This window comes from Pongo pygmaeus, chromosome 10 (genome assembly GCF_028885625.2).
Source record: "Pongo pygmaeus isolate AG05252 chromosome 10, NHGRI_mPonPyg2-v2.0_pri, whole genome shotgun sequence".
Lineage (NCBI taxonomy): Eukaryota > Metazoa > Chordata > Mammalia > Primates > Hominidae > Pongo > Pongo pygmaeus.
In genome coordinates this window covers 99959227-99981508 of record NC_072383.2, presented here as the reverse complement: position 1 = coordinate 99981508, position 22282 = coordinate 99959227, and the positions used below count along the sequence as shown (strand labels likewise).

Here is a 22282-nt window from a genome sequence, read left to right as displayed (position 1 = left end):
ATATAAGACATTGGTGTGGGTAGTGATATTTTGGATTTGATCCTGAAAGCACGGACAACAAAATTAAATATAGACAAACGGTATTACATCGAACTAAAAAGCTTCTTAGTTCATGACGTGTAGCTAAAACAAACAAACTAAAAAGCTTCTGCACAGCAAAGGAAATAATCACCAGAGTAAAGAGACAACCTATGGAATGGGAGAAAATATTTGCAAGCCAGACATCTGACAAGGGGTTAATATTCAATACGTATAAGGAACTCAAACAACTCAATAGCAACAAAAGAAACAAAAAAGCAATTAAGACCTGCTTTCTGCTGACCAAATCTTCTTCCTTACCCCTCCCTAATAAGAAGGCAGAAAAAAGGCAATTAAAAAAATGGGTAACTCCTCCTTAGTATAGTGGTAAAATTTAAACATTAAAAAAGTTTTGGGGCCAGCTCGGTGGCTCACACCTGTAATCCCAGCACTTCTGAAGGCGAAGGTGGGCAGATCGCCTGAGCCAAGGAGTTAGAGACCAGCCTGGGCAACATGGCAAAACAGTCTCTACAAAAAAAAAAAAAAAATTAGCTGGGCTTCAGCCATGTTTGTGTCACTGCACCTGAGCATGGGTGACAGAGTGAGACCCTGTCTCAAAGAGAAAAAAAAAAAAGCTTTAAGTTCTAAAAATGGGTAAGATCAAAAGAGAAGGAAATAAAAAAATGTGTAAGGAAGCTGAACAGACATTTCTAGTGATGTTTTTAAAGCCATGAACCCATTTTGGCACAAAGGCTTTATCATATGCAGTCATTTACAAATTTTTTTTGTAAATCCATCATATAAAAGTGTGAATTTTCTCACCTGAGTACATGACAAGAAAATGCTGAAATCAATATATAAATCAAATCATCTGTACTGGCACTGTTAATCTAGAAGAAGGTGGTTGCATAGAGAATAGCAAGAATTTAGAGCAGCTTATTGAAGTGTGAAAAGAAAAAAAAAAAGAGAGCTTCAGAGGTAGGCTTTGCCTCTTAAAAAAAATTAAAAATAGCCAGGCACGGTGGCTCACGCCTGTAATCCCAGCACTTTGGGAGGTCGAGGCGGGCGGATCATGAGATCAGGAGATTGAGACCATCCTGGTTAACACAGTGAAACCTCATCTCTACTAAAAATACAAAAAAATTAGCTGGGCGCGGTGGCAGGCAACTGTAGTCCCAGCTACTCGGGAGGCTGAGGCAGGAGAATGGAGTGAACCCGGGAGGCGGAGCTTGCAGTGAGCCGAGACTGCACCACAGCACTCCAGCCTGGGTGACAGAGCGAGACTCCGTCTCAAAAAAAAAAAAAAAAAAAAAATTAAAAATATAAGTCACTGTCAGTGTTGTGCTTGGGAGTTAGCAGCCAAAAACAAACAAACAAACAAACAAAAAAAGAAGTCATACTCTGTGAAAAGAAAAGAAAAAGAGAAAAAAGAAAAAGACTTTGCATCCATTGAAGTATGCAGCAAAAGAAAACAATTTTTAAAATAAAATAAAGTGGGTATAGTAGGGAGCTTAGCAATGGTCATACAGAATGGAGTAATGGACACTGGAGGCTCCAAAAGGTGGGAGGATGCCAGGGGGATGAGGGATGAGATCCTACCTATTGGGTACAATGTCCACTATTCTGGTGATGAGGATGCTATGCAATATACTTCACCATTATGCAATATATCAAAGCAACAAAACTGCACTTGTACTCCTAAATCCATAAAAATAAAAAATTATCTTGGCTGAGACCTCTTTAAAAAATAATAAAATAAAAATTTTAATAGAGAGAGAATAGTAAGAGCAGAGCAAGGACCTTAGTCTATACTTTCAAGTGGGCTTGATCATTTGAAACAATAAAGTTGTTCATTGAATCTTCACAAAGTTTCATAAAAAAGTTGTTCATTGGCAGAATTTCCCAACAAGTTAGTATAGATTACATACTCTTTGATAAAAGCAACAATAAAGTTAATTTTTTTTCCTCTTTAGTATTTGCTTTAAGAGAAAAATCCTAAATTTCTTCAGAGGAGGAAAAAAAGAGAGAGAGGGAGAAGTCATTAAAACTTGTAGAGATTTCCAATGCCAGTAAACCATGAAATATGAAAGTATATTTAGCAATCATGGTGATTTAGCTCATGGTAATTGGCATATGTATAATTATAATTTGCATTCCAGTTATTTAAACTGAGATATTCTTGATCAGGTTGAACACATTGTGAATAGAAGATCTCTTTCCCCAGGAAATAGGATGGAGAGAGTCTTTGGAGAATGACCTCACTGAACTGGTAAGTCAGCTTCCTCCGGATTTTGGTAATTTCCCCACTTCTTCCGTAATTTCTGAGTGCCCTGGCCATTTTCTGGTAAGTCATGGTCTTCCTGTTGCCTTTTCTTTTCCCCCAAAGCTCGGCAAGTTTTTCTTTGTTTTTTGACACAAACTGAAAGATGCCTTTGGTTTTATCTACCCACTGAATACAAGATGCCATCTCCGGATTATACAGGGATTCATGAAGGTATTCAAACAGTCGGAGCTTCTTCCTGCCTAAAACGAAGGGAAACAAGGTCAAACTCCACCGTGGCTGTAAACTGAGAACATCCTCAGAAAGGGTTTGTTGAGCAACTACCGAATTAAAAGCTGCATCGAGACTGGTTTTTCTCCCACTCACTGCCCTTACGAATGCATGATGGCATCATTTTATGGGATTCAAAGGTAGAGGATCTATTTGGCCTATTGAAGTTTCAACTGGATCTTTCTTTGTTGGAGAAGTTGTTAAGAATGTTGCCTGGCCGGGCGTGACGGCTCACGCTTGTAGTCCCAGCACTTTGGGAGGCCGAGGAGGGCGCATCACTTGAGGTCAGGAGTTCACTAGCCCGGCCAATATGGTGAAATCCCGTCTCTACTAAAAATACAAAAATTAGCCAGGCAGGGTGGCAGGCGCCTGTAATCCCAGCTACTCGGGAGGCTGAGGCCGTCCCCTGAGGATTCTCCCTCGAACCCAGGAGAATCATTTGAGGTGGAGGCTGCAGTGAGCCGAGATCGCGCCACTGCACTCCAGCCTGGGCAACAGTGCGAGACTCTTGTCTCAAAAAACAAAACAAAACAAACTTTCCACAGAACAACATTGAGCAAAATGGACCACAAGTTTAGCAGTTTCGAAGAGAAGCCTCAAAAGGCCATTTCCAGAAAACAAGTCATTTTAAGGGGCTTTATTCAAATGAGTTAAGGGATGTAAATGCACTTTGTAAAATGCAAAATAGAATGCAAATATAAGGTAATATTAAGGAAATTAATACCGAAGACCTAGGTAAAAGTGCTAACTCTGGGTTTGCGCAGTTACTTGAAAAATAAAAAAGGAGAAAAACTCATATGGAAATGCCAAAAATGTTTTTATATCACTTTAACATTATTCGTTTAACAATGCAATGGGCACTGTGATATTTCTCATTGTTGTGAAATAAAATGGTACCACTAGAATCTTAGGAACACAGCCATTTATATTTCAAAATAACTAGGCAGGAAATTTTGAGAGAATCTGTGTGGGTTTTGTTCAGTTGATAAGATTTATTTTGCATAACAGCTCATGAGAACAAAAGTGACAGCCCATTTTGTGACTTCTGAGTTAGTCTGTAAATACTGTGCTCTGCCAGATGTGTCAGTAGCTAAAAAATTTGCAGCCAAATTCCATTTTCCCTTGAGGAGGTATACTAGTGGATTCCCAAACTGCTTTAAACAGTCTCTGGGGAATAATACTCTTGCATGATGCATTTATCACTCATCCAAAGACCTCAAACATTTTTACAAAGATTATCTTTTGTATTATATTATCTTGAGTTTATGAATTGAGAAATGAAAGGGACTTACCAAAAAACACATCATGAATTAAAGACACAGCTTAAACAAAACTCTTCTGCCTCTCATTCAGTGATCAAATTGGTCTTAATGGATCATCATCTTTTAAAGTTTTCCGTATTTTTTTAATGTTTAAATTTTATTTTATTTTATTTATTTATTTATTTATTTTTGGAGATGGAGTCTCACTCTGTTGCCCAGGCTGGAGTGCAGTGGCGCAATCTTGGCTCACTGCAACCTCCGCCTCCCGGGTTCAAGCGATTCTCCTGCCTCAGCCTCCTGACCTCGAGTGATCTGCCTGCCTCAGTCTCCCAAAGTGCTGGGATTACAGGCATGAGCCACCATGCCTGGCCTATAATTTTTTTTTAACCATGCCCGGCCTATAATATTTTTTAAAAGTGAATCAGGTAGCCTCCTTGAACCAGAATAGGTTCAGAGAGACTCCCTCAACTATATATTTATCTATCTATTTTCTTTATTTTATTTATTACTATTATTATTATTTTTTGAGTTGGAGTCTCACTCTGTCACCCAGGTTGGAGAGTGCAGTGGCTTGATCTTGGCTCACTGCAACCTCCACCTCCTGGACTCAAGTGATCCTCCCACCTCAGCCTCCCCAGTAGCTGGGATTACAAGTACCCACCACCATGCCCGGCTAAATTTTTTGTATTTTTTGTAGAGACAGAGTTTCACCATGTTGGCCAGGCTCGTCTCGAACTCCTGACCCCATGTGATCCGTCTACCTTGGCCTCCCAAAGTGCTAGGATTACAGGCATGAGCCACCATGCCCAGAATTTACTTAAGATATATTATTTACTGGAAAAAGTGCAAGAGTACAATCCCATTTGTAATTTCAAAGGATATGCATATACTTGTATATGTGAAAATTTTTTTTAAAAAACTTTTCTAGAAATATGTAAAATACACTGGAACTTTTACTTTCACTTTGTACTTTGGTTTGAGTCTTTTACCATGAGTATATAATACTTCCATTTTGAAAAATAAAAAGAGCTAGACTCTGTTTCAAAAAAATTAAAAAATAAATGAATGAATAAATAAAAATAAAAATAAATAAATAAAATGTATTGGTGAGGGAGTCTCTCTGAACCTATTTTGGTTCGGGGGGCTGCCTGAATCACATTTAAAAAAAATTATATGGCCAGGCATGGTAGCTCACACCTATAATCCCAGCACTTTGGAAGACTGGATCACCTGAGGCCAGGTGTTCGAGACCAACCTGGCCAACATGACAAAACCCCATCTCTACTAAAAATACAAAAAATGGGCCAGGCGTGGTGGTGAGTGCCTGTAATCCCAGCTACTCGGGAGGCTGAGGCAGGAGAATTGCTTGAGCCAGGGAATCAGAAGCTGCAATGAGCTGAGATGATGCCACTGCACCCTAGCCTGGGCAACAATAAAAAAAAAAAGAAAAAAAAAAAGATGATAGTGGAGCTGAAAAATTCCTATCACCTATATATATTTTATCATTATTTTGTATTGTACTCCTTGTACTTAATTTTCTTTTAAAGTTAACTGTAAAACAATCAATAAATAATAAAATAAAAATTAAAAAATAAAAAGCTAACTGTGAATCAGCCTCAGGCAGGTTCTTCAGCAGGTATTCCAAAAGACACTGTTACCATAGGAGATGACAGCTCTATGTGTCATTCTCCCTGAAGACCTTCCAGTGGGACAAGATGTGGAGGTGGAAGACAGTGATAGTGATGATCCTGTCACTGTTACTCCTAGGCTAATGTGTGTGTTTGTGTCTCCGTTTTTAACAACAGAAGTTCAAAAAGTAAAAAATAAAAAAATTTAAAAATAGGAGGCTGGGTGTGGTGGCTCACACCTGTAATCCTAGCACTTTGGATGGCTTGAGTCCAGGAGTTTCAGACCCAGCCTGGACAACAGAGTGAGGCTCTGTCTCAGAAAAAAAAAAACACAGGAAGTCTCATCCAAGATGAATGGCTTGGACTGGTTCAAGAAGTCAGAGTTAAATTACTATCGATTGTGATAAAAGAATATTTTGCAAATTCAGTTCCAAACTCTGTTATAAAATCCCTTTAAAGCAGCTATGAGGAAGATCTGGTTCTTTTACCTATGTAACGAATGATGGATCAACGTACCTTTTCCCCCCTTTTGCTGGAGAACAGTGGGTTGTACCAGCTGGTTTTCAGTTATGTTCTGCAGAGATTGATGAATATTTCCTTCAAAATAGAAGTCCGCAGCACTGTTCTATATAAATAATGAAGCAGGATGTTAAGTGAGACTTTCCCTGTTGCCCCCTATTATAGGCTGAAGTCAAAAGCTAGGGGAAAAAGAGGCTAAGCATCTCCCAGAATGTAAAAGGAATTACCCCCAACTGCAGCCAGATAGCTCACAGGGCAGCACTAGCATCAAACCCACATAAGGAGAGGACCAGGGGACAGAGGGTAATCCTTGGCTTTGTGAGGAGTGTCATGTCCTACCCTCCCTACAAGAAAGAGGGATTGCTTAAAGTCTGTGGTACCATCAGAAAGGGAAGATGGGCTTCCATTCCTGTGTTGGATGCCTATGTAGGCAAGGGGAGATAAGAAAAGAAAGATGTCAGTAGGCAGCTAGCAAGATAAAATAAAATAAGTAATGAAAACAATAAAAATTTTACAAGACAAGAAAGGGCCGAGCACGGTGGCTCATGCCTGTAATCTCAACAGTTTGGGCAGCCAAGGCAGGAGAATCACTTGAGCCCAGGAGTTCAAGACCAGCCTGGGCAACTTAGAGAGATCCCACCTCTACAAAAATTTTTTTTTTTTTTTTTTTGAGACGGAGTTTTGCTCTTGTTGCCCAGGCTGGAATGCAATGGCACGATCTCGGCTCAACGCAACCTCCGCCTCCCAGTTTCAAGTGATTCTCCTGCCTCAGCCTCCCTAGTAGCTGGGCGTGCCACCATGCCCAGCTAATTTTGTATTTTTAGTACAGACGGGGTTTCTCCATGTTGGTCAGGCTAGTCTTGAACTCCCAACCTCAGGTGATCCGCCCGCCTCGGCCTCCCAAAGTGCTGGGATTACAGGCATGAGACACCGCTCCTCCTCATGCCTGTAATCCCAGCACTTTGGGAGGCCGAGGCGGGCGGATCACCTGAAGTCAAGAGTTCAGACCAGCCTGGCCAACGTGGTGAAACCCCGTCTCTACGAAAAGTACAAAAAAATTGGCTGGGTGCACAGTGGCTCACACTTGTAATCCCAACACTTTGGTAGGCCGAGGTTGGTGGATCACCTGAGGTCAGGTGTTTGAGACCAGCCTGGCCAACATGGTGAAACCCTGTCTCTACTAAACATACAAAAATTAGCTGGGCATGGTGGCAGGTGCCTGTAATCCCAGCTAATTACTAGGGAGGCTGAGGCAGGAGAATTGCTTGAACCTGGGAGGTGGAGGATGCAGTGAGCCAAGATCACACTATTGCACTCCAGCCTGGGTGACAACAGTGAAACTCTGTCTCAAAAAAAAAAAAAAAAAAAATTAGCTGTGGGTGGTGGTGGGCACCTGTAATCCCACCTACTTGGGAGGCTGAGGAAGGAGAATGGCTTGAACCCAGGAGGCAGTGGTTGCAATGAGCCGAGATGGTGCCATTGCACTATAGCCTGGGCAACAGAGCAAAAAAATTTAAATTTAAAAATTACCCAGGCCTGGTGGCACATGCCTATAGTCCCAGCTGCTTGGGAAGCTGAGGCAGGAGGATCCCTTGACCCCAGGAATTTGAAGCTTCGGTGAGCTATAATCGCACCACTGCACTCCAACCTAGGTGAGAGAACAATACCCTGTCTTAAAAAAAAAAAGATGACAGCCAAGGGAAGGCAGAATAAAGAAAGGGAACAGGAAGAAGCAGCCCAAGCTTCTACCATTTACATATGGCAAGAATATTTGGGTTTTCAAGGGTTAAACACCAGAAGGGGCTGGGCTTGAGCTGTCTTTCCACACCCTAATCAAGAAGGCTGACCAGCAGGCAAGGAGTCTCCAGGGATAAGAGGCTGTGAGGTGCACGCTAGAAAATGGGAGCTGAAGTAGAAAGAAGTAGGGTTGCCAGATTTAGCAAACAAAAATATTGGGCATCTTGCATTTTACCTGGCAACCCTAAGTGGAGGTGGAAGAGGTTAAGCTGGAACCGAAGCACCCTCTGTTTAAAATTTTTATTTACAAATTTTTTTTTTGAGACAGGGTCTTGCTCTGTTGCCCAGGTTGGTCTCGAACTCTTGGGCTCAAGTGATCCTTCCTCCTCAGCCTCCCAAAGCTTTGGAATTACAGGCGTGAGCCACTGAGCCCAGCCCAAAGCACTCTCTTAAAATAAAATGTCTTGTGAAGAGGCCCCAAGGGAACAATTTATAGAAACAGAAAAAGGACATTTGACATGGTGTGATTGAAGGTAGTGACTGAAGAAAAATAAAAACCAATTCACATTTATACCTCATCCCATGAAGACTGCTTGATAAAATGGATGCATGAAGAAAACAACTAAAAGAATACATGAATGGGGAGATGGCAGGGCGTTTCCCTTTGCAGATGCTGCTATTAATAAAATATAAATGAATTGGTCCAATACATGCAGATAACACTGAGTTTGAGAAGGAAAACAGAGCAGGCTAATACAAGACTGCAGGTAAAACCTGTGCAGGGGCAGTTTGGACCTTTGCCCTGTGGCTTTTAGGGGAAACTTTTTTGCAATTTCCCAGATGGACTAAGGAGAAGCAATTGATATTAACATCCTGAAAACACCTCCTTTTTACAGAAGTCATCCAAACCAGTCTGAGGCTAAGTAGAGAGCAATGATGAAGGGTTATTTCCTTCCTAACAGCACATGATCATCCATGTTGACTGTCAACTTCAGACTACAGCTGATGGCCCTTAAAAAGCATTTTCAGGCAGAGCACAGTGGCTCACGCCTGTAATCCTTCCCTTTGGGAGGCTGAGGCCAGTGGATCACCTGAAGTCAGGAGTTTGAGACCAGCCTGGCCAATATGTGGAAATCCTGTCTTCACTAAAAATACAGAAGTTAACTGGGCGTTGTGGTGCACGCCTGTAACCCCAGCTATTTGGGAGGCTGAGGCAGGAGAATCACTTGAACCTGGGAGGCAGAGGTTGCAGTGAGCCGAGATTGAGCCACTGAACCCCAGCCTGGGTGACAGAGCCAGACTCCATCTCAAAAAAAAAAAAAAAAAAGAAAGAAAAAACCATTTTCATAGTCAATGCTGTCTTTAAGCTGGGTTTCAGACAGTGTATGTGAAATGGAAGGCTGGCAAGAGTAGGATATTTGCCTGTTACTAAGGGATGGTCTGGTACTTACAATTACCGTTCTCCAATTATAGACAGGCTCCTCTGTAGGCAACACTCCATAGCAGCTAGAATTTCCTTTGACATGAGGACGATGGTTGATTAAAGCCAGGTAATTTCTGTAATCTAATTTTAAATCAGAGAAAGAAACTAAAAAAGTCAAAGTTTGTATTTGTGCATATAAATATGTGTGTGTGTGTATATATATGCACTTATAGATGCAATTGCTCTGTCTATGTTTTCTTGCCACTTTGCACTTCTCCTGTGGTGTTTATCTCATTATGCTGCTATTATGGATACTGTTATACATATCCCATTTGGAGAACATGCTCCTTGAAGGCTAAGACCTCATGATTTCTCTTTTTTCTTTTTTTTTTTTTTTTAAGACAGGGTCTCACTCTGTTACCCAGGCTGGAGTGGAGTGCAGCCACATTATTTCGGTTCACTGCAGCATGTGCCTCCTGGCCTCAAGTGATCCTCCCACCTCAGCCTCCCAAGTAGCTGGGACTCGAGGCACATGACACCACATTTGGCTAATTTTTGTATTTTTTGTAGAGACAGGGTTTTGCCATGTTGCCCAGGCTGGTCTTGAACTCCTGGGCTCAAGTGATCCACCCACCTTGGCCTCCCAGAGTACTAGAATCACGGGTGTGAGCCACCGTGCCCTGCCCACATGATTTCTCTTATCTTGGAACGAGCTGTAATACCCTATGTAAACTTAATACATAACATATTTGCATTCTATTTAGACTATATAGTCCATAGGATAATGGGTGAGGAAGGATAAAAATACTTATTCTTCCAAGTAGAATATATCTTGTTGTGTGGGTGGAAGGTCTATAAGATTCATTGGAACAATTTAAAAGCCTTTTGTGAATAGTTAAAATGAACTATTAGGTAAATAAATGTCAACCAGATATTTCTAATAGCAGATAATTACATATCTTTGTATTCCCGTGTGGAATGTCATCCTCTATATTCTCTGCATTTTTATATGTGAGACTTTAGTTTTATTTAGGCTAGATACTCCTGGACATATTTTGCCTTTGCTAGAATTAATCCTGGATGCCTCAGGTAAAAATGATCTCATGTTTGAGTCCAGGAGTTCCAGACCAGACTGGGCAACATAGTGAGACCCTGTCTCTACAAAAAAGTAAATAAATAAAAATTAAATTAATGATAAAAAAGGTCGCCGGGCCCAGTGGCTCACGCCTGTAATCCCAGCGCTTTGGAAGGCCGAGATGGGTGGATCACGAGGTCAGGAGATCGAGACCATCCTGGCTAACACGGTGAAACCCCTCTCTACTAAAAATACAAAAAATTAGCCAGGCATGGTGGCGGGCGCCTGTAGTCCCAGCTACTGGGAAGGCTGAGGCAGGAGAATGGCGTGAACCCGGGAGGCGGAGCTTGCAGTGAGCCGAGATTGCGCCACTGCACGCCAGCCTGGGCGACAGAGCGAGACTCCGTCTCAAAAAAAAAAAAAGAAAAAAGAAAAAAAGGTCTTCTCTGTTCTGATCATTATTCTGGAATACAGTGGCGCCATCTCGGCTTGCTAAAGCTTCTGCCTCGGTTCAGCAATTCTTAAGCCTCAGCCTCCAGAGTAGCTGGGATTACAGTCGCGCCACCATGCCTAGCTAATTTTTGTATTTTTAGTAGAGACAAGGTCTCGCCATGTTGGCCAGGCAGGTCTTGAACTCCTGGTCTTAAGTGATCTGCCCACCTTGGCCTCCCAAAGTGCTGGGATTACAGATGTGAGCCACCGCACCTGGTCAGCTGATCATTATTCTTATATGTGTATGTGACCAACAAGCCATTTGATGTACCAGCAGAAGAGGGTAAATGACTCATCTTTACCTGGCGAGTACTGAAGATCTCCCGTTGAATGTTGCCTCAGAACCTCAAAAGCATCTTCAAATGCTTGACCCAGCTTGTCTTGTTCAACACACGTCTGTTGGAACAATGATAGAATTCTGGAGTTTTAGAATTACCAATTAAACTTAATCTCCCTGATTGAAAATAGTATTTAGTCTAAAGGAGGGTTTCTCAGTCTTGACACTACGGACATTCGGTGTTGGCTGTCTCTGTTGTCAGGGGGCTGCCTGTGCATTGTATGATGTTTAGCAGCTTCCCTGACTCCTACCCACTGGTTGCCAGTAGTACCTTCACAGTTGTGACCATCAAAAATGTTTCCGACCAAATGTACCCTGAGGCACAAAATCAATCACAGTTGAAACGCACTCCATTATAGTATAGTATTTAGAGAATGGTATTCATTCTATAGTATAGTATTTAACATTATTGCAAAATTTTAGCAAGGAGTTGTAGAGCAGAGGAGAGTGATTTAGAAAAAAAGGGTCAAGGAAATATCTTCAATGAAACAGAGCCTATGAATTGTTGTTTAAAAATGAAATGCTCTTATGTCTCCAAGACCTAAAATTGAATTGCTTTGCAAACTATTTCATATCCTTACTAATATGATCGATATATTTTATTTTTAAAATGGAGGGAGAGTAAAGAAAAAAATTTTTTTAATTATTATGCTGTAGAGCTCCTCTGTGGACAGAGTAAAGAAAATTTTAAAATGTCAGCTTACCATATTTCATTAATAAATTGACAATTCTGTTCCTTAGCAATTGTTGCTTGAAGAAAATAAAACAAAATAAGTTGACAATCCTGAAAAAGTTTAATATTTAAAAAGCAAAATTAAATGCAGTCTCTAATTTGATTCTGAATAAGATCTTGCTCAAAAATATTTTCTGAAAATACCTTACATAAACCAAGAGTACCTCCTGAATTCTCTTTGATGAGTACAAATTTTTTTCTACAAAATTTTCTACAAACATTTCTTTTTGCTTTTCCATGATTACAAAATGCTTTAATATTAAAATAGCTATATATTTAATTATCTAAGCTGTTGATTGATAAGAGAAAGTGGAAATAACTCAAAAGTATATATAAGTATTTCAAAATTATTTTAAATATTCTAAAATTCTGAAAATCAAAATCCTTTTTACCTTAGCATAGCTTTATAAAAGTAGGGCTTTTTTTAAAAACCTTTCTTTGGTGTTATATTGCCTTCTGAGAATCTGGCAAAAGCCATCCTTTTCCTCCCATGAAAATTGGACTTACATTGCAAATAAAATTTAGCCTGTGAAGACTATCCTTGGACTTGCTTGATTCCTAGGCTAAGAAAACTTGTCTATAATTTTGCTATTTACTTTCTTATCTCTAAGTAATTCTGATTTTGCTTTACATAAACAATTATCACACAGAGCCACAATTAAATGCTTTTAACTCTACGTTCTATAGACCAACACAAGGAACAAACAAACAAAAACCAACCCACATAATAAAAAGAACTGTGGTGGGTCCAAAATTGCTTATCATTCCACTAAGTAAACCCAGCAATTCTTTTCATGCAAGTATTTATCTTCTTAGTATTTATCCCGCAAACACAATGTGTTTACTCTTAGTGTTTAAAGCTGAATAATAAAATGAGATGATGTAATCTAATGCCAATATTATACATATCCATCATATATCAACATAACATGTTAAATATCAAAATTCTATTTGGCTCTTTGAAATCATTACATCATGTCAGTTAAAAGAAAATAGAAGAAAATCCAGAAATCACTCTTTGGCTCATGGTCTTTAGTGAGTATTATCAGTAGTACATATTTTTTAAAAGCCATGTCAGTGATTTTCAATTAACTGCTTTGACTCAAAAGTGCAGAAGCACTGAATGTTGTATTTTGAATTAAATATTTAAAAATGAACATGTTCTGTGTTTATCTCCTGACCTTCTCTACACTATTATCCTATGACCCTGCCATATCCCCCTCTCCGAGAAACACCCGAGAACGATCAATAAATACTTAATTAAAATAAATAAATAAATAAAAAATTAAAAAATAAAAATAAAAATGAACACGTTCTCTTTGACTAAAATGCTCCACAAGACTATCGCAACTACTAAAAGTAGTAAATCTAAAGGGAAGAAAAAGCTCGAAAACATTATTGATTACTACGATTGCTTAATATTTCTTGCATCTGAACACGCAGACAGTGAGAAACACTCATTAGGCCAAAGGAAAAAATGAACAGTGATTAGAAGATATTTAGAAAAACATAAGCTGAGAACTTACCGGGAAGACACTTCAACCCTTTATAGAGATGTTTCATTAATATCAGAACGGCAAATTCAATGGTAGGCTATCATGAAAATAAAAAATTATTTTCCAGTGCAATGGCTCTGATGAAAAAAAAAGTAATAATTTCTTTTAAAAATTAGAATTGTTAAGACACAACCCTCAAGAACACACTGGCAGAGTTGCATTAAATAGCTGTTTTTAAGGAAGTTCTTCAAAAGGGGATTTTTTTTAAAAGATACAGTGCCTTCACAATTTCTATTTCACGATACGACCAGTAGACACCAGGGGCTATTATTTTGAAGAGGCACATAGTAGTTTGCATCCCATCAGCCAAAAAGCAAAAAAGCACTAGAACAAGCCCCATGAAACCCCCGCCCAACTTAGGTTGCAGCTCTTCAGATTGCATAGCCCCACCGGAAACTTCTAACCCATGCAACTCAGGCCCACCCTTCTTTTTTTAATTCATATTACTTCTCTCCCAATTCTGGACTCTATACTCTCTTTCTTGCCTGGACTGTCAACAGCCTTCACTCTGGACTCTCCAAATCGGTCTTTCCTCCTAAACCACTTTACTTACACTGCCATTCACTGATCGCCTTACTTAGAGAGCTTAAAGGCTTAGGGCCCTTGCCCTGACATTCGAGGCTCTTGAGCCTTAGCCTTATATCTTGCCACTCACTTGAGTGAGGATAATGGAATCCATGCTCTTGCTTTCCTCCACACCTAAATTTAGTAGAGGCTCCAAAATGGTTAGGAAAAGCTTATGGGGGGCCATGTGGTTGGACATACCTGAGGCTGCTGCATTCCTAATGCAGGTCCCGTTCTCTTACTTGGCTTGAAGGTTTATTTGGGGTGGCTCTGTTGGAAATTATGAGACGTTCCCTCCACCTAAAATACTTTCTTCCCAGTTCATCCCCCTGCAGATTCGCCCATTTTATGTTACCTGTCCATCAGTGTCCAAAGCAGCATCCACTTGTACACGGTGGAAATAACCTTCCCGTCCCCTGAAACACATGTCTGCCTCTCACTTGGCTAACCTGAAACCTGCCATTTTAGTAGCTGTCACATTTTGGCCAGGGGGAAAACCGCCTAAGAATTTTTTGTAAACCTTGTGGGTGGGGAGAGTGAAGAGGGTCTGTGATTTCAAAGCTGCCAGTAATTTCAGTTTTGCATTGTTGGAGCCTGACCTCACCTTTGATAAGGGACTATTGTTTTGGACCAATTACTTTTTTGAGCCAATTTGTTATGCAAATGTTAACACACAGTCCTTCTTCTGATATGTAGATCTTATAATAACACGTATAAAAGGTAATCACTAATGTTGATTTGTTTTTAATCTGTACTAGTCTACACCCTTTTCAAGCCACCTTATTTGGTTCATTCGTTCAACATATTACTGAGCTCTTCACTCTTCTGGGTACTGCCCCATGTCCAGGAGCTACAGCCCTGAACAAATCCTTATGAGAAGAAATGATTTTTAAAAAATAAACACATTGGTAAAGTATTAGATAAGAAGTGTCAAAAACAACAATACAAAAGAGAAAGATTGTGAAGAGAGTGTGCGAATAGCCAGGAAAAATCTCTGAGGAGGAAACCGGTGTGAGCTGAAACCCAAGAAGAAGACTTAAAGAGTGAACAGGCAGGCAGGGTGTCTGGTGCCTATATCCCCGCTAAGCAGCTACACAGGAGGATGGCTTGAGGCCAGGAGTTCGAGACCAGCCTGGACAGCACACCGAAATCCCCAAGCCCTGCCTCCCCACCCTGTCTCAAAAAAATGAAGGAGTGACCAAAACAAAAAGCAGAGATGCAAATATTTGGAGGAGCACCTCCTGGCAGAGGAAACAGCAGGTGCAAAGAGCCTGGGATGGAAATGAGTTTGGCATTCAAGACACAGAAAAAAAGCAGAAGGAGGAGAGGAGGCTTTAGGAAAATGCACCTGGGAGCTAAGAGGCAAAGTTGGAGAAGAAAGAGGCAGGATCCAGATCAACATTCACATCAAGCCCTAAAATAATCAAAAGTCATGTATGGCAGTCATTACCTGTGTACCCCCATGTCACAGATGAGGAATCTAAACTGAAGTTCAAAGATGTTTTGTGATTTTCCCTAAGGTTCAACCTCTAGTGAGGTGGGCTGGGCCAGATCCAAATTTCGGTTAATTCCACTTCATGTGCACGCTCTCAGCCCTGGAGCCCTGTGTGTGCAGTTGAGGCTGCCTTCGACCAGGTGCTCAGTCCCAACGGCAAACTCCACAGCACCCAGCCCATGCTTGTCACATATTAATACTACAGGTGTGGTGAGTATTTGAAATGAATGTAAACACAGTGAACTGTTTTTTTTTTTTTTTTGAGAGAGAGTCTCCCTCAGTCCCCTAGGCTGGAGTGCAATCACACGATCTTGGCTCACTGCAACTTCCACCTCCTGGGTTCAAGCGATTCTCCCGCCTCAGCCTGCCGAGTAGCTGGGATTACAGGCCACCACCACATCCAGCTAATTTTTGTATTTTTAGTAGAGACGGGGTTTCACCATATTGGCCAGGCTGTAATCCCAGCTACTCAGGCTGGTTAATTTTTGTATTTTTAGTAGAGATGGGGTTTCACCGTGTTGGCCAGGCTGGTCTTGAACTCCTGACCTCAGGTGATCCACCCACCTCGGCCTCCCAAAGTGCTGGGATTACAGGCCTGAGCCACTACACCCAGCCTGAACTTTCTCTTTTTTTTTTATTTTTAATTTTTATTTTTATTTCCAAGATGGAGTCTCTGTCTGTCGCCCAGGCTGGAATGCAGTGACGTGATCTCGGCTCACTGCAACCTCTGCCTGCCAGGTTCAAGTGATTCTCCTGCCTCAGCCTCCTGAGTAGCTGGGATTACAGGCCCACGCCATCACACCGGGTTAATTTTTGCATTTTTAGTAGAGATGGGGCTTCTCCATGTTGGCCAGGCTGGTCTCAAACTCCTGGCCTCAGGTGATATGCCTGCCTCGGCCTCCCAAATTGCTGGGATTACAGGCATGAGCCACCGTGCCTGGCCTATTTTTTTTTTAATGTAAATAAATTAAAACTCTGATATTTCTAGGTGGGATCTCATCCAAGTACTAAACTGGCCCTACACTCCTTGGTGTCCAAAATCAGAAGAGGTCAGGCCTGTTCAAGGTGCTATGGCCATAAAAAAGTGAAAATTTTTTTTTTTGAGAGTGAGCCTTGCTCTGTTGCCCAGGCTGGAGTGCAGTGGCACCATATCAGCTCACTGCAACCTCCACCTCCCGGGTTTAAGCGATTCTCAAGCCTCAGCCTCCCAAGTAGCTGTGATTACAGGCGCCTGCCACCATGCCTGGCTAATTTTTGTATTTTTAGTAGAGATGGGGTTTCACCATGTTGGCCAGGCTGATCTCAAACTCCTGACCTCAAGTGATCTGCCTGCCTCGGCCTCCCAAAGTGCTGGGATTACAGGCATGAGCCACCGTGCCTGGCCAACAAGTGAACTTTCTAAGCTAGCATTTCCCCAACTATTGTCTCTAGAGTTTGATTATGCAGGATATTAATATATGAGCCTGGCAAAAGTGTTGAGTGGAAGCTAGGGTTGCTGCCTAGAACTTCCTTAGTGAAGTCAATGAGTGTGTTGATTTTTTTTTTTTTTTTTTTTTCCAGGTAGGGTCTCACTCTGTCACTCAGGCTGGAGTGCAGTGGTGCAATCACAGCTCACTAAAGCCTCAACCTCTTAGGCTCAAGTGATCCTCCTGCCTCAACCTCCCAAGTAGCTGGGACTGCAGGCAGGCGCCACCATGCCAAGCTAATTTTTAAATTTTTTGTAGAGATGGGGTCTCACCATGTTGCCCAGGCTGATCTCAAACTCCTGGGCTTAAGCCATCCTCCTGCCTCGGTCTCCCAAAGTCCTGGGAATATAGGTGTGAGACACTGCATACAGCCTACTGGAGATATATGTATATACATACAGCCCTACGTTACAGATGAGAAAACAGAAATGCAGCTTTAGGGTTCTCTGTAGGGCTAAGATGTGAAGTTGTTTTGGCAACTTGAAAAGATAATGCAATAGACTTTTAGCATTTTAGAAGTCAAAACTCCTGTTTCTTGAGAATCTGATGAAAGCTGGCAGTTACTTTCCCAGGAAAATGCCATCAGCACACATTTTCAGGCAAACCTTCCCAGTAGGGCCAGTGAACTCCAATTTGGGAGCCCCTGCAGTATTTATTTAATATATGGACACCGATGTTTCCCTCAGCTCCGGAAATGAGCTAAGTAACAAGCTAAGGGCTCTGAAGAGAGGATCCCTGATTGACAGATTCACTTTTGCAGAAGTTCATTGTCCTCAGTGGCAATGGAGGTTATTTTAGAAAATCTTAAGCAACACATGTGCTGGCGTACAAATCATATGGTGACACGCTTCAGGTGGAAGACTGTGTTTTCTGAGAATAGGGAACTGCAGAACCCAAAAAGGGAGATCAAGTTCAAGCTCTTATCATTCTTCACAATTTCTTCTTAAATAATTCAGTTGTTGAAGTGACTAAAAAATTTGGTCTTAATCTTGGCAAGATCTTTGGAAACTCCAATAAGCAAATAATAAAGATTGTTAGCAGACTGGGGAGAAGGTGCTATAAAACTCCTCATGTTTGGCTGGGTGCAGTGGCTCACACCTATAATCTCGTTACTTTGGGTGGCTAAAATGAGAGGATCGCTTGAGGCCAGGAGTTCAAGACCAGCCTGGTCAACATAGTGAGACCCCCATCTCTATTATTTTTTTAAAAAAGAAAGGAAGGCTGGACACGCTGGCTCATGCCTGTAATCCCAGCACTTTGGGAGGCCAAGGCGGGAGTTCAAGACCAGCCTGACCAACATGGAGAAACCCCGTCTCTACTAAAAATACAAAATTGGTAGGGCGTGGTGGCGGGTACCTGTAATCCCAGCTACTCAGGAGGCTGAGGCAGGAGAATTGCTTGAACCCAGGAGGCAGAGGTTGCGGTGAGCCGAGATCACGCCATTGCACTCCAGCCTGGGCTACGAGAGCGAGACTCCGTTTCAAAAAAAAAAAAAACAAAAAGCAAAACAAAGAGCGAAACTCCATCTCAAAAAAAAAAAAAAAAGGAAAAAGAAAAACAATTCCTCGCATTTGAGTAGGAGGAGTCATAGAATCAGAGATTATGAGACAAATAGTTAACCCTCACCCTCATTTTAATAATAATTACTTGCAATAGATATTCTTTGAAATTTACTGAGACTTGTGGCCCAACATGGAGTCCATTTTGACTGAATTTGCACTTGGAAGAATGTATACTTTGCAGCTATAAAATGCAGTGGCTGATAAATATCAGTTATATCTAGTTGGCTGATAATATTGTTCAAATCTTTTATATTTTGAGGGGCTTCTTTTGTTTTCATGGTCTATAAATTAGTGTAAGGGAAATCTCCAATTATAATTGTGAGTGTGTCTATTTCTCTTCTTTAGTTCTGTCTATTTTTGCTTCATGTATTTTGAAATTTTCCCATTAGCTGCATACTCAGAATTAATTGCTATGTGTTCTTGATAAATTGAGCCTTTTGTCATTATAAAATTTCTGTCTTTTTTTTTCTGGTAATCCTCCCTGTCTTAAAGTCTACTTTGATATTAACCACCTCAGTTTTCTTCTCCTTAGTGTATATACCATTTATATTTTTACTTGCAACCTGTCCCACTTGTCTGTGTCTCTCTATTTAAAGTATGTCGCTTTAAGCAGCATATAGTTGGGGATGGCTTATTAATCTAGTTTGACAATCTCTGCCTTTTTAGTGTTTAGTCCAATGTAGTAACTCCTGATATAGCTCGGTTTAAGTCTACCATTTTGCTATTTGTTTTCTATTGATCCCACTTATTTTCTGTTCCTTTGTTCTTGCTTGCTTACTTTCTTTTTTATTGAATATTTTTATTATTTCACTTTATTTCCTCTATCATCTCTTTATAATGTGATTATATATTTTTCTTTTCTTTGTGTATGTGGGGGTTTTAAATTTTTTAAATTTTTGTTCTTATTTTTGTAGAGACAGGAGTCTTGCTATGTCGCCGAGGCTGGTCTCAAACTCCTGGGCTAATCTTCCTGAATCAACCTCCCAAAGTGTTGGAATTACAGGTATGAGCCACTGCGCCTGGCCTGATTATATGATACACTTTTGTAGTTTTTTTTTTGTGGTTGCTGTGGGGATTACAATATGTATTTTTAATTTATCATAGTCTACTTTGGGTTAATATTATACCACTTTATGTGTAATGGAAGGAAGGATAATTCCCTTTACGTCACCTCCCATTCTTTGTGCTACTGTTGTCATCTATTCACATGTGATAACATGTGATAACTCCCACATGTTATCACAGTTGACTATTTAAACCTCACAGTAATGTTGTGAGTTGGTATTATTGTCCCTGAGTTCTATCTGTGACTCTGTATCTCCTAGCTGTGTAAACCTGAACAAATAACTTAATCTCTCAGTTTCTTCTTCTGTAAATTGTGGATAATAATTTTACTTATAAGTAAGGTTAGTGTGAAATTTATCCCACGGAATCTATGTAATGTGCTTGGGGCAGTCCTGGTTTTAATACATGTTCAGCCTGGTGTGGTGGCTCATGCCTGTAATCCCAGCTCTTTGGGAGGCTGAGGTGGGCAGATCACCTGAGGTCAGGAGTTTGAGACCAGCCTGGCCAACATAGTGAAACCCCGTCTCTACTAAAAATACTAAAATTAGCCTGATGTGGTGGCACATGCCTGTAATCCCAGCTACTAGGGAGGCTGAGGCAGGAGAATCACTTGAGCCTGGAAGGCGGAGGTTGCAGTGAGCCAAGATTGCGCCATTGCACTATAGCCTGGGTAACAAGAGTGAGACTCCGTATCAAAATAAATAAATAAATAAAAATTTTAGAAGGCTATCTCTTTCTTTCTTTCTTTCTTTCTTTCTTTTTTTTTTTTTGAGACAGAGTCTTGCTCTGTCTCCCAGGCTGGAGTGTAGTGGCATGATCTTGATTCACTGCAAGCTCCACCTCCCAGGTTCACGCCATTCTCCTGCCTCAGCCTCCCGAGTAGCTGGGACTACAGGCGCCCGCCACCATGCTTGGCTAATTTTTTTGTATTTTTAGTAGTAGTGACAGGGTTTCACCCTGTTAGCCAGGACGTTCTCGATCTCCTGACCTCGTGATCCGCCCACCTCAGCCTCCCAAAGTGCTGGGATTACCGGCGTGAGCCACCGCGCCCGGCCTTTGCTTTCTTAATTACCCTCATTTTACAGATGAAGAAGCAGGCTCAGGGAGGCTAAGTAGCATATTCAAGGTCACCCAGCTAGGAAGAGATAGAGGTGGAGGTTTTCAAACCGGTTGTAACCAGAGGTTTTTAACCATTCTGCCTATCTTTCTTTCCTTATATGGAGCGAGGATGAGAAGAAGAAGAATGTGATAGTAATGGCCTTATGTCCTATGGCTCTTGAGAGCTTTTTATTTATTTATTTATTTATTTTTTTGAGACAGAGTCTTGCTCTGTCACCCAGGCTGGAGTGCAGTGGCACGATCTTGGCTCACTGCAACCTCCGCCTCCCAGGTTCAAGCAATTCTCCTGCCTCAGCCTCCCGAGTAGATGGGATTACAGGCGTGTGCCACCATGCCAGGCTAATTTTAGTATTTTTAGTAGAGACGAGGTTTCACCATGTTGGCCAGGCTGGTCTTTAACTTCCGACCTCAGGTGATCTGGCCGTCACGTCGTCCCAAAGTGCTAGGATTACAGGCATGAGCCACTGCACCTGGCCTTGAGAGCTTTTATGGTGCTTGAGAATAGGAGTAAACACTCACCATGATAGCTGTTATATCACCAGAAGTGCTCTGCTTTTACCATGTCTGGGACCTGCAGCCTCATTGTTAAGTGGCAGAACCAGGGGTCAAACCCAGTTCTTCCCTTGCCATGTCTGGTACCTCTTCCTGATCATCAGGTTGCACAACTATTCCCCATAGGCTCTATGTATTGACCATAATTACTTTAATGGCTCCTGCCAGTGTTTATACCAACAGAGGAAACTTCTCTGACACGGGACTAGTAGGGAACAGCACAGCTGCACAGAGAAAGATGAGACTACAGACCCATTCTCATCGTCCCCATTAGGTGCCAGCAAGGTAGTGACTTTTTTAGTCTTGTGTTCTGAACCATGACTGATTGTGAAAGGGCACTTTCTAGTCTTTCTGAAGCAGCTAAACTCTGAGGACCTACTGGTGTATCTTACTGCATTCTAATTCTAGGCACAGAGAGTTGGGCTAAATCACAGCCAAATTCTTTTTTTTTTTTTCTTTTTAAATTAGCCCTGAATCGCAGTGGCTCATGCCTGTAATCACAGAACTCTGGGAAGCCGAGGTGGGCAAATCAACTGAGGTCAGGAGTTCGAGAACAGCCTGGCCAACATGGTGAAACCCCGCCACTACTAAAAATACAAAAATTAGCTGGATGTGGTGGTACATGACTATAACCCAGCTACTTGGGAGGCTGAGGCAGAAGAATTGCTTGGACCCCGGCAGTGGGGGTTGCAGTTAGCCAAGATCACACCACTGCACTCCAGCCTGGGCGACAAAGTGAGACTCTGTCTCAAAAAATAATAATAATAAAATAAAATCGCCTTGAAGACTAAAGGCCTCAAAAAATTTGGTTAAGACTCAGAATTGTTCCTCTCCACATGAATCTTTAGGAAAAGGTGAAAAATTGATATAATCTGAAGAGAAACCAGAGTATACCAGACTTTTTTTTTTTGGATGGAGTCTCGTTCTGTCGCCAGACAGGAGTGCAGTGGCGCAATCTCGGCTCACTGCAACCTCTGCCTCCCGGGTTCAAGCAATTCTCCTGCCTCAGCCTCCCAAGTAGCTGGGACTACAGGCACATGCCACCACACTCAGCTAATTTTTGTATTTTTAGTAGAGACGGGGTTTCACCATGTTGGCCAGGATGGTCTGGATCTCTTGAACTCGTGA

General features: G+C 41.4%; 1 protein-coding gene and 1 non-coding gene across 3 annotated transcripts; both read right to left on the bottom strand.

The window, feature by feature from the left end:
• Positions 1-1848: 1848 nt before the first annotated feature.
• SPIC (Spi-C transcription factor) lies at positions 1849-13500 on the bottom strand. Of its 2 annotated transcripts, none has more exons than XM_054442989.1 (6): positions 13302-13500; positions 11747-11792; positions 11008-11101; positions 9167-9279; positions 5976-6084; positions 1849-2541 (listed from the first exon to the last, which is right to left on the bottom strand). In XM_054442989.1, exons 2-6 carry the CDS (start codon positions 11747-11749, stop codon positions 2114-2116), a joined length of 747 nt encoding a protein of 248 aa, XP_054298964.1. In that variant the 5' UTR covers positions 11750-11792; positions 13302-13500; the 3' UTR covers positions 1849-2113. The 2 variants fall into 2 exon arrangements, with proteins under 2 accessions (XP_054298964.1, XP_054298963.1); XM_054442988.1 differs by having other exon boundaries at positions 1855-2541; positions 11747-11826; positions 13302-13494.
• An 8430-nt stretch (positions 13501-21930) lies between these two features.
• Positions 21931-22046, bottom strand: LOC129011135 (U5 spliceosomal RNA). The gene has a single exon (XR_008493247.1). It is a non-coding gene; the product is annotated as a U5 spliceosomal RNA (small nuclear RNA).
• Positions 22047-22282: the final 236 nt, after the last annotated feature.

What these genes read in the sequence shown, in the direction of transcription:
- SPIC (XM_054442989.1), bottom strand. An exon ending in AGATCTTCAGTACTCGCCAG is followed by an intron (nt 9,280 to 11,007) that starts GTAAAGATGAGT and finishes ATTTAAAATTAG; the next exon opens with ATTACAGAAATTACCTGGCT. An exon ending in CCAGCAAAAGGGGGGAAAAG is followed by an intron (nt 2,542 to 5,975) that starts GTACGTTGATCC and finishes CCTTCGTTTTAG; the next exon opens with GCAGGAAGAAGCTCCGACTG.